This window comes from Solea solea, chromosome 2 (genome assembly GCF_958295425.1).
Source record: "Solea solea chromosome 2, fSolSol10.1, whole genome shotgun sequence".
In the NCBI taxonomy this organism is placed as follows: Eukaryota; Metazoa; Chordata; class Actinopteri; order Pleuronectiformes; family Soleidae; genus Solea; species Solea solea.
In genome coordinates this window covers 25,466,933-25,479,365 of record NC_081135.1, presented here as the reverse complement: position 1 = coordinate 25,479,365, position 12,433 = coordinate 25,466,933, and the positions used below count along the sequence as shown (strand labels likewise).

Here is a 12,433-nt window from a genome sequence, read left to right as displayed (position 1 = left end):
GTGCGAGTCCGTACTGGTCCTCCACTGTCCCATTGCCCGGGCTGCTCAAGTGCTCCACTCTCAAACTCAACACATAAATGGGGCCTTTTCATCCTGCATGTGATTGTACGCGAGTGGCAGGTGAGCACACACAATGAGGTAGAACAAAATGTTTCATGATCATCCAATCAGAGCAACAAAGCAGGAGGCGACGACGACCGTTACCGTTGGTCACCGCTGACGCACAGTGACTACTACAAGCCTCTAGAGCTGAAACAATTAATGGATTAATCGATTACTAAATTAATCGACAACTGTTTTGATAATCGATTTATCGGTTTGAAGCTTTTTTTTCATGATTCAAACAAGATTTCCGTTTGGTTAAGCTTCTGAAATGTGAATATTTTCTTAATTTCTTTGCTCTGGATAACAAAGAAATCATTAAAAGTTAATCATTTTTGGTTTGTGGACAAAACAAGACATTTGAGAACATCATCATTTCCAGGTATGACGAACACCGATCAACATTTTTTAAGGTTTTCTGATAATTTATGGACCAAACGATTAATCGAGAAAATAATCGACAGATTAATCGATTATGAAAATAATCGTTAGTTGCAGCTCTACAAGCCTCCAGTGGGGGCAGTAGTTTAACAGATCAGAGTTGACTGAGACCTTAGCACAGACTGACAAACACCAACGCCCATTAGATGGTTTCAACCAGAACAACAGTCCAGTACAAAATACAGTCATTGCCTTTTAGCTTTTAACAGAAACCCGCACTGTTCCACTCCAGTTCATCAGCTTCAGATTTTAAATCAAGTAAAAAAAGACAAATTCTTTCCTCTTTGTATAGCTGCACAGTAGTGATTACTTCAGATGTGTCCAGTTAAAATGTAAGACGAACTCTAAGCACATTCCAGTTTGGTTCGACAACAATCTTAAATCAGAGTCACACGGTCTGAGACAAACATCTGATTTCAGCGACGTGATAAGGAACAAAACAATCGACCTTCTTTGGATTGTGATTAACAGACATTTAAATCATATTTTCTTTTCTCTATTTTTTCATAAAACCATTTCTGCGTACTTAAAATCAGCAGTGAACTAGAGGAAGATAATCCGCAAGAACGATTGCACGTGAGCCCGGGAATGATGGGGAAGGAATGAAGAGAGAGGGAGAGAGCCGTAATTTCCAGCTCTTCTCCACATGAGCAAAAAAGGTGAGTGTTATTGCTGATTCATGACAACTCATTCAGTCAGGAGCTCAAGGAATCTGAGATGTCATAACATCCTACAGCTAGCGTGGCGTCCTTTTTACCAAACAAAGGAGGGGAGGAGAGTTCCTGTGAGGACAGACGGGGAGGATGCTGCGACTCATTTACACTCCACTGTCATTACACCAGTGTACAGTTATGATTTATTTACTACTTTACTCCTGTTGCATTCTCCGTAACTGCAGGCCACAATTATACCTTTGATGGATGTTAAATGAGCGTATTCCTTAAAACACACGCGCACGCACACACACACGTACAGTAGGTAGTTGTGTAGTAGTGGTAGTCAGGCTGAAAAGAGTCACAGAGGAAAAACTGCAAGAGGTGGTGTGTTATGAGTAAGTACAGTGTTTGTTTTGTGTGTGTGTCTGTGTGTCTCATGCCCCACATCCCCTGTTAGACCTGTGATATGATCTGCATGTTGAAGCTGGGGGAGCGGGATTGCTTGGTGAGAGGAGCTCCAGGAGACAGGAGGTCCTGTGCGTCCTCCGGCCTGATGAGGTGCTCCTCTTGTAAGCTAATGGTGGAGTGGCGGTGGGAGCCGCCGGTGGGGAGCCCGGCTTCCTTTTTGGAGCCTCCCAGCGCCTCGCCCTGCTCGTTCTTGTCTCCATTCAGGTTCAGATTCATGAAATCAAAGGACTTGCTGGAGGAGGTGCTGCCAGTCCGCACCAGCGTGGGCCCCACGGGGAAGCTCAGGTGCTTCCGTATGGGGCTCAGCTGGATGGCATCCAGGGTAATGCTGGCCCGAGGCGACTGCTGCCTCTGGTGATGCCTCCTCACAGCAGCCTGCTGATCTGCAGACAATTCTGCCTGTTTTTCTGCCGCTCGCTCCCTCTCCCGTTCCCTCTCTCGTTCCTTCTCTCGTTCCCTCTCTCGTTCCTTCTCTCGTTCCCTCTCTCGCTCCCTCTCTCGCTCCCTCTCTCGCTCCCTCTCCTTGTCCCGCGTCAGCCGTGCTGTGATGGCTTTCTTGATGCTGCTGCTGCTGCTGTTCAGGCTGTCGTGCCGCGGCCCCACGTTGCCGCTCGCCTTGATGCCGCTGGGCTGGCTGCTGTTGGACGCCCCGGAGGAGAAACCCTCATCCGGGTCATTGATGTTGAAGGAGTCCTCGCCGCCACTCATGCCGTCAGCATCTGAACATAAACATGGCCACACGGAGAGAGAGAAAGCATGACAGACAAGCAAGTGAGTGGGGTGAACAACAATTGAGATTAAAGTGGTAATATAATCCCACTATGATTAAAACAAAACTCTTATTTCTATAAAAATGTTATTATAGTCAGAAGATGCTATAAATAGCATTCAAAATCCAATTCTAAAACCCTTCCTGCTGATTAATATTAAAAATGATGTCAACTCGCTTGACAATTTAATTAATCTAAACAATGACAATGATACGGACTGACTGTAGTGTGCTGCTTCATTACCTCACTCATTCACCAGACAGCGGAACAACTCAATTTGGTAAATAATGACCTTGAGTACTAATGATCTTATGTAATTCATATCGACTTAAAAACGAAACAAAAAGGTAAATAATATGCCTAATTAGCAAAACAATCAAATTCTATTCATTCATATCTAGTGATGATTTAGTAGACTTCATAAAAGGCACATGAATCTGAACACTAAAACACATTTGTTCATTATGACCTCCTTTTTTGTTTGAAAGCTGGAAGGGAAAAGACGATAAGTTCAGTTAGGGGGGAAGAAAAAGAAGCATGTTATTTACATCCAGTAAACAGACAGAGAATCAGCTGTCTGTCTCCGTCATGCATAGTTGGGACAAGCACAACTGCACAAGAGGGAATCACAGGCAGCACATTGGAACCAGCATGCACATCCAACATGAGGAGAAGTCACATGCTCCCCCCCACCTCCTGCCAACAGTGGCCCAGCAATCACACGGTTTGGACGACCGAGACGAAACACGCCAATCTGTGTCGACCAGCGAGGCGGGTTCAAACCCCTCGTCAGATCAGTTACGCTCCAGTTGGAGTCGACAGGACACAAACCGAAGTGGGCCAGACTGCGAGCAATCTCAGGACGACCCAATCCCAACAGTCACACACACACACAGTTGTAATTAATAGACTGTGTGTGTGTTTGCATGTTTTAGTCTGGATTACAGTTTGGGTGAATACTGTAATACTTCCTTCCGGTTTCCACTCTTTACAGTATGATGTGGAAAGAAGCCTGCAGAGGTTTTTGTCCTTTCTCGCTTAATGATGTAATCCATTGTGCACCAACACAGCTGACCATTAGAAGACTTAACACTTAATAAATAGTGGGTTCAAGGTCACCTTTGAAACTCTTAATGTGGCAATCCCTTTCTTTCCCTGTGAAGTATAATATGATTAAGTCATTCACCCATCTGATATGATGTTAAATATTATTAAAGGAATAGTTCACCAATTTGCATTTAGCTTTGTATTTTACAATGTACATTTTCATGTACAACGGCTCTAATACACTGCTGTAGGAATCAAACAATTATTAGGAGGAAAAACCAATCAAGAAGTTGCGGTTGTATGGTTGTCACGCAAGGAAAATATCCAGATTAAACCACTTGTGTTCATTTCTAACTTCTCTGCAATACATCCCCAAATTCAAGGTCATGTTATTTATGTCTGCAAGTAAAAGTCCTCTAAACCAGGTAACTGTGCAGCTTTGTCTCCATTACAGTTCGGTTTGGTACAGTACGATACAGTTTGGAAAGGCAAAGCCCTGGGTCAGGCTTACGTTTCGAACAGTACCTTTACTTGGTAAGGCGGGCTGTGCCCAATGGCTATGTCACTGAGATATGTAGAGTGAAGCTGTACTGGTGCTATGACAGCGAAGGACGACATTGAACAGGACATAACAGAGAAGAATAAAAACCATGGAGGGGAACAATGGAGGGGAACCAGCAGTCTCTCAACAAGATGTCAAGCTTTGAAAGAGAATAGACTGTGGCCGTTGAAGAGAAAGGGAACAAGGGAGTGAAGTTTCTCTGTCACCCAATCAGCTGACTGTCATGGGTGGAGCTCCACCCTGACTGTACCATTTTACTCTGGTACCCAAACAGAAAGGTGTCAAAAAAGGAAACAACAGGGGCTAGTCATTTTTGGTACTATTCTAATATCTATCTCATGGCACTGTACCAAACTGTTCTTCCCATGTGTGTGGGGGGGGGGGGGTTTCCCCGGGTTCTCCGGCTTCCTCCCACAGTCCAAAAACATGCTATATGGGGATTAGGTAAATTGGTCTCTAAATGGACTGTAGGTGTGAATGTGAGAGTGAATGGTTGTTTGTCTCTATACGTGGCCTTGCGATGGACTGGCAAACTGTCCAGGGTGTACCTCGCCTATCGCCCTATGTCAGCTGAGATCGGCACAGCTCCTGTGGAGGATAAAGCGGTAGAAGATGGATGGATGTACCAAACCGAACTGCTACACTCGATGGAAACAAGGCTATATTGACCTGGCTTCTACAAACTAATTAGCGTTCTCCCTGAACTGGCTGGCTGATTTTGATTCATCAAACATCTCTAAAGATTTAATGAAAGATCATAGGAGGAAGACGGGATGGTAATGGAGATAAACACCAACCATAAAGCCAGAGAATGAGTGGATCCTCAGACAGGATCTGAATGATGCGACAGGACCAAACATGGAAACGAACACACATTCAACAAGACAAAACAGGCCTGGCAGTGGAAGCAGCTTCTGCTGCACTTAGTATTATTTTTACTTTGATAGCGTGGCCTTGTCATTTGGAATGTTAGTGTTCATTTCAGGGGTTTCGTGTTCTATCAGAAATGATCAAAGCTTGTTGTAGCGTGCACATGCATTATGTAGGGCTCGTTCCCACTCACTGAGCTGAGGAAAAAGAAACACAAATTAGGGCTCTTCCTGCATAATGGTGCCACTAGCCTCATCCTAAACTTATCGTACTGTAGGACACAATGAGGGGCAGAATGACAACAACATTTCCGATGTCAGTTTTGAAAAAGATGGATATATTTTCCATGAGGAAAATAGAAATCCATTAAACCAATTATCAGACGTGGAGGTTGAGAAAAGCCAACCGCAAAAACAGGTCATGGCTGGACACTGAACATACTCAGTGAGTGACAAGGACAGCAGTCTATGCTGGAGGAGGCATGGTGAGTAAAAAGGCAGGACAGGACATGACATGATTTCAGGCCCATGCAAAACAGCCACACTTCCTTCAAACCCAGAATAGGCGACTCTTCCACTTTTCAGTGAGACGAAAAATAGCAGCTGTGTGGTAGTAGAGGAGCTGTTGGCTGAGGGTCTTTTAGACTGGATGAGTTAGTATACTCTGGGGGAAGTGAAGAGGAAACCACAATGGGAACGGCAGAGTTAAGGACCTCAAATTGAAGAGGGGCAGGAGGAAGAAGAGAGGGGATTAGGAGAATATAGATGGAAGGGAGACCTCCTCCTCCTCCTGAGACCCTTTCTGCACTGAGGATCCGCCCCTGTCCCCTACCCTCAAGTGTGACGGGGGGAATGATGCTGCTGCTGCTGCTGCTGTGGTGGCTGTGAGCCCGCCCTCCTCTTTCTTCTTTGGATGACGCGTCCCAAGAAGTGTGGTGGTGCTTCTGCTGGGTGAGGCTAGGAGGATTGACGATGAGGCTCAACTCTGCATCGGTTGAGTAGTCAACACAATCTGGGAGTCAACAACACAGACGGAGGGGAAAACGTGTTTCTTTAGTGGCAGCAAGCTTCAACCGAGTGGGCTCTCAACATGGGCACAGGCCCAGACTGTAACTTCATGTGTGGACTTAAAATGTATTAAGAAATTGTATTTAAAAAAAAAAAAAAATGAGCTGCTCCATTAATCGTCCATGTACTGGGTAAAATGGAGTCAGTAGGATCTACAGGCACCATTTTGTTGTTTCCCTCTCTCTCAATCGCAAACCATTTACCTTGTGATACGAAACACAGAACACACTTAGACAAGATGTGCAAAAAAAAAAAAGGCAAAAGCACTGCAACACAGACTATATGACCACAACTACATTAAATGACTGCCATGGAACACCATTTGGATGACACTAATGGTGTGATCTTCTCACTGGTAGAGACAAATGCCACAGAAGTCATTCTCTCACCAGTAGAAGATGCCTTTTGTCGCCTTCCACAGATCCAAAAAATGAATAGATAAACAATTAATTTAACTGCACACTGGTCCCTTTTTCCTTGTACAACTTTCTTTTCCTGTCTGTCTGGAGATGCTAAATGAATAGGATAAGGAAAATAAAAAGTTACTATAATAGATGTACTGTTCTGTTAAATCTACCGACATCAGTCCTGCACTGAGGCTTGCTTCCCTTCTGTGTGTTGTGGCAGAGAAGGCAGCTTTTCCTCCATTCCTATTTTTTAGGGCTCGAGTCTTACCCTCTCTCCTCCAGCGGTGGCGCCGTATTGAAGCGGTGGTAATGGCTGAGATGGAGATGCGGCTAACGGTGGGCGTCACCTCTACCTGAAGCACCTTGCGACCCTGCGGCTCAGAGGGAGCACTGTCCGGCAGCGAGTTCTTCATGGCGTTGCCCAGCTGCAAGTAGACATATACACAGATCGAGATTAGCAACGAGGTCGTAAAGCATTTGAAACTTGACGATTGCTTTCCTTGAACACTGTGGCAGATCATCGGAGGCATTACTTCCATTTTTAAATTTTACTCAAAAATAATGGTACTGTGCGTAATTAACTGTGTTCACACAATGCTGCGGGGACGTACCAGGAGAGGCTGGGAGTAAAGCTCTAGCTGAGCTCTGTACAGAATGTCCTCCAGCGCTTCCCGCCCCATCTCCCACTCTCCATTGTATCTGTGAATTACAACACAAAACACATATGCACACACACATCAGCATTCAATAACATCATCTTTTTTTCATCTTTTTTTGAGTTAACAGGAGTGTCTGACAAGATGCCTTGATGTCTGGAGTCACATCCCCTGGAGTTATTATTAGTTATTAAGTAAAGTCTGCAGTCACAGCATGGGAGGGAAAGGGAGGTCTATTTGTTTGTCTGTCTGTTCGTGAGCAGCTTAACTCGGAAGGAAATTTTCTGGGGCTGTAGGTTAGGGCCCATGGAAGAAATGATTAGATTTTGGTGGTGATCCCATGACAGCCCGACTCCTTGCTAAATGATAGATGACTGTGTCACATCCCCAAATTCAGTCAGAAGTGAGGTGAAGAACAGCAGGAATAACTGAACAAACTACACTAACAAAATAAAGGAAAATAACAACTCCATGGCTGAACTTGCTTTCATTTTGCTCGGCACAACAATCACGCAACCACAAACAAATGTCTGCGGTTCCTTTTAGACTTGAGATAAAACTTGGGATGGGCTGGCAGGTAAAAACACACTCTCTGCTGTTATAAAGCCCAGGTTCCGCATACGAGTATCTGTTATGATATGCTCTAAGTCTCTCCCCCTCTCTCTTCGTGTGGCACTACGCTCTGTGGCATTAGAGGACATATTAACCTAAATCTCTGAGTGTCATACTCGAGTGTCAAAGTCCCTCAGCATGTGTGAAGCTCGGGATTCGCCTTTCATGTACACCTGCTCAGGCAAAGGGTGAATACGAGAGCTCCCGCTGGCACTGGGCTGACCAAAGGTAGGATTACTAAAAGGCTATTATACCATGTCTCTCTCTCTCTCACACACACATTGGTTTTGGCTCCAGAGGCACTAACTGTACAAATCTCCTGATTGCTGCTGCGGAACCTCATGGGGGCGATGAGGCAGTGTGCCCATTTCTTCTCTGCTGCAGCTCTCCGTGCTACACAATCCTTAACAGTAGTGATTCCTGTCACTGTAGTATCAGGGGATCCATCAGTGAGGATGGGCCGTAATCGAGGGACCATAATCAGCTTTACAACGACCGTCCTGGTAGGGGATGAAATCACCTCCACCCGCAACACACTACTGATGTAATCAGTCTATACAGTGGGGAGCCGCGGTCCTTAACAGAGTGCTAGCATATGCCGTTAGGACATTTTCCCAGTAGACCAAAGCAAACGACACCCAGGACATTGGAAATGTCCAAGAGAAGAAAATTATAATGACAAACACTCTATACTAGCTCATAAAGCAACTGCGTACACAGGAGTGGGGCAGCAAATGCCATATTGCTTTCCTCTCATTTACGCGATAGGTTTTTTACAAATGAGAAAGTTTCAAGTTTCAAGAGAAATGAGCCCTTTGATAGTGGTATTTGGAAAGATCATGGTTGAAAGTGACTTTAAATGCCTATGATAAATATTTATTGTTTATTTATTATTTATAGAGTGTGTCAATGTCACCTGAATCTGCAGCTCCAATCTGCTTTGTAGAGCTTCACGAAAAGGTTCAAAAGGGTTTTTCCCACTTCAGTGGTAGAACTCTGAAACCTGAATATACAATGCTGGACGCGTTAAAAAAGAGTCTGGTTGCTAAAACGTTGATATCAACCTATTCAGACCCTTATTTTACATTATGTTGATATTACTTTATTTATTATTATTGTATTATTATTGTATTATTACTTCGTCTCATACAATAAACAAATCCCTTTGCTATGACACTTGAAATTTTACTGCCATTTCCATTGAAATGTTTCCCAAAAATAGTTTGGACCTCAACTGTGGAAACTTCAATTTAATGTCTATATACAAACAGATCAGTGCGTAAGTTCTCCCAAATATCACTTTATCTGAGTAAAACACAAGATTGTGTTGAGACACACTTCTGGTGAAGGCTCCAAAATCCCGGCAGCCTCTGACAGATGTAAGATGTTTGGTTCAAAGATTGATATGTAGAAAAAAATAAATAATTCTCTGAATATTCACTGTGTTTTTTCCAGATTTAAAGATACATACATGGCATGATACACAGCAGTCAACATCTGGACCATAAACTCAGGATCCAGCAGCACACGGTTGCATGGTTCCCTCCACAGTTTCTGCTGCTGCCGAGGAAAGCCACAGACACACAACCTGAGGAGAGAGAATACAGACGCACACACGCACACAATGTCAAACAACGGGAGGCGGTTTAGGGAAAATATCAAGACAAAGGATTAGAGTTATTTTGTGTCCTTCAGGATGTGAGATCGGGCGAGTGGAAAAGAACAAATAAAAACGCAAGATAAGTTACTGCCTGAGTAAACTCAACAAAGACGAAACACATCAAACATCAGGCAAGGGAGGCTGAATTTGAACTGCTTTGAACTCAAGAGGTCAGGCAACATTCAGTGACGGGGAGTTCAGGTTCAGCACTGTACGAGAGAACTCTTAGACTAAGACTAATTGTTTTTCCACTGTGCAGTCCCGGCACGGCACAGCTATACACGGTTTGGTTCATTTTCTATTGGAGTCATCATAGCACGGCTGCATGAAACTGCTGTGATAACCTTTGATACGCGACACACACAAAGACTGAGACTGAATCATTAGACTTAGTTAATTAAAAAGATTTGTCCAGTTCTTCCTGCATGACTGGAGCACAGACTCAGACGTCTGATAGTCACTAAACTGAATATCACTAAGATTTTAGACATTTCCTTGCTAAATGTTACGAGATCAACGCAGGTTTTCCGGAAGTCTTTTTAACTGATCTATGGTTCGGCATGGTTCATTGAGTCGGACGTCGCACTCATGACTCTTCCAGTGACGACACTCTGACCAATCAGCAGCCGACAGTCTGTCGACGTCACATAGAGTATTGGCTCTGCTAGCTTGGAACCTCACCAGAGCAGGTATTAAAAATAGTACTATCGCTAATGGAAAAGCAAAAAAAACAAATTGTGCCGAGTCTAGCCATGCTGGAACTGTGTAGTGGAAAAAGGCAAAAGCATTGTTCCCATACTCTTAATTCTTCACATGTTGTCCGTCTAGACTGAGCTCGCTTAAGGAGGCATCTGTCTGCTCGCTAGTAGTAGGCAAGACTTCATATCCTGACCCATTTTCCTGCTAGAGTGGAATCACTGGGTGGTGGATTCAGCACAAGGCCTCATACTGTGAATTCCACAATGATCCTTTATTCTAACTCCAGGGAATCTTAGTGCTCCACAGACAGACTCAGCAGTGATGGCCAATCACAGACAACTGAGCTCTAATGAAATTCTACTCATCAAAATCCTCCAGCTAAGTGGACAGTGAGAATCAAGGTTAGTGTATGGCTGCCGGCCAGAAGTGATTTAATCCTCGTTTCAGAAGAGCAGGTAATGACAGTCGCTGAGAGGGAGGAGGGAGGTCACGTACAACGGGCACGCGTGCTTTAGAAATGTTTTTTTTTTTCTTACTTACCGTGAGCTCATTCTGCAGACTGACTGGTAGGAAGAAAGGGGCATGAACACCACAGCGGAGTTGTAGCAGAGCATGAGGAAACACAGCACTTCAAACCTGCAGAAGCAAGGACAGTAACACAGATTCTTATTAAGACAATTAAGACAAAGACATTAAATGAGATAAGAATGCCTGACTCTTAGTGTGACATCAGTTCAACCTGAGTTTAACGATTCTTCTATTATTTTATTTTTTTTATTTTTTTACAAAATACTGTACCCAACTTCTTTGTGACATCTCGACTGAAGACAGTTATGTAGAGTTGCTCGAGCAGTTGATAAACTCTATGAACTGGTAAATAGTCTGATAAGCAAACTGCCCGCCTAGGCAGCTTTATTTATTCTGAACTGTACACTACAGCATGTTTACACTCTCTGTAGACGAAATATAACACAAACTGTCTACAGCTACACTTATGCTATGTTGCTGAGATGAGGAGGCATGTGTGTATTTCTATCTTTGCGAGTGTTGACTCTTGGTTCATTTAGCACTTTTATTTTCAGTTTCTCTCCTCCTTTGAGAGTGTCTGTGTGGTCTGTGTGGTTTAGGTGTGTCTGTGTGACTGTCTCAGCAAAAAAAGCCAGGTGGCTAATTGGAAGGAGATTGGCTCACAATGAGTGGTGGAAGAGAAGGGGGTCCAGGACTACAAAAACCCTCCCTGACCTGTACTCTGGGCTTCTTCCTCAACAAATCCTGTGTCGTTGCAATGTCGTAGTAGTTTAGTTCATGGTGTGTGAAGATTGGGATAGGTTGCTAATGGGTATGGTCAGTCAGTCAGTCATCATCTACCGCTTTATCCTCTGCCAGAGGGTCGCGGGGGGTGCTGTGCCAATCTCAGCTACATCGGGCGATAGGCGGGGTACACCCTGGACAGTTCGCCAGTCCAACGCAGGGCCACACACAGATAGAGACAAACAACCATTCACTCTCACACTCACTCCTATGGTCAATTTGGAGTGTCCAATTTACCTATCCCCACATTGCATGTTTTTGGACTGTGGGAGGAAGCCGGAGTACCCGGAGAGAACCCACGCACACACGGGGAGAACATGCAAACTCCATGCAGAAAGGCCCTTGTTCCAACCGGGGCTCGAACCCGGGTCTTCTCGCTGCAAGGCGAGAGTGCTAACCACTACACCACCATGTGGCCCCCTAATGGGTATGGTCAGTCAGTCAGTCATCATCTACCGCTTTATCCTCTACCAGAGGGTCGCGGGGGGTGCTGTGCCAATCTCAGCTACATCGGGCGATAGGCGGGGTACACCCTGTTTCCTCAAAAAAATAATCGAGTGAATGTGGCTAGACCAGCAGACACAGACACAATTGTGTGTGTGTGATGATGATGATGAAGGACAACCAGGAGGGCGACCTCGAGTATGGGGGTCATAATTGACTGTGTGCAGAGGGGAGGTAAATGGCCAGGCAGTACATCATCACTGAGAGAGAGAGCTCCTCTGGGGAGCTTTGGACTTTCTTCTCATAAACACTATCTCAGGCAGAGCCACTAAAATGGATTTCGAGATAAACTATGGAGGCCTGGCCCTGGCAAAATCCATCGACTCTATATTTATGACACTCTATGTTCATCATAGCCAGACCGCGTTGCTCTGCGCAACACACAGCATAACCGGTAATATGTTTGCTTGCTCTTAGAACATCAGCTCTGATCATTCAAATGCATTTCTGTCTCTGTGTATTTGTTGCCAACAAACAAATGCACAGGAGTGCAACAGGGGGAAAAAAAGAGAAAAGAAATGGCAGGACTCCAGCATGTTTCATTATTATGCCAACATTATCATTCATCCACAACAGCAGAGAAAATGTGAGAGCCAAAAAA

General features: G+C 44.5%; 1 protein-coding gene across 1 annotated transcript in view; it reads right to left on the bottom strand.

Annotated features, from left to right (window-relative positions):
* Positions 1 to 271: 271 nt before the first annotated feature.
* The window catches only part of LOC131455486 (hyccin 2-like), a 37,843-nt gene continuing 25,681 nt past the window's right edge, over positions 272 to 12,433 (bottom strand). The window contains exons 7-12 of the mRNA XM_058623140.1: positions 10,558 to 10,682; positions 9,130 to 9,246; positions 7,002 to 7,089; positions 6,659 to 6,815; positions 5,748 to 5,927; positions 272 to 2,386 (exon numbers count right to left, since the gene is read on the bottom strand). Of these exons, the coding sequence (XP_058479123.1) occupies positions 1,653 to 2,386; positions 5,748 to 5,927; positions 6,659 to 6,815; positions 7,002 to 7,089; positions 9,130 to 9,246; positions 10,558 to 10,682 (1,401 nt within the window). The 3' untranslated portion in view covers positions 272 to 1,652. The remainder of the gene's footprint in view (positions 2,387 to 5,747; positions 5,928 to 6,658; positions 6,816 to 7,001; positions 7,090 to 9,129; positions 9,247 to 10,557; positions 10,683 to 12,433) is intronic.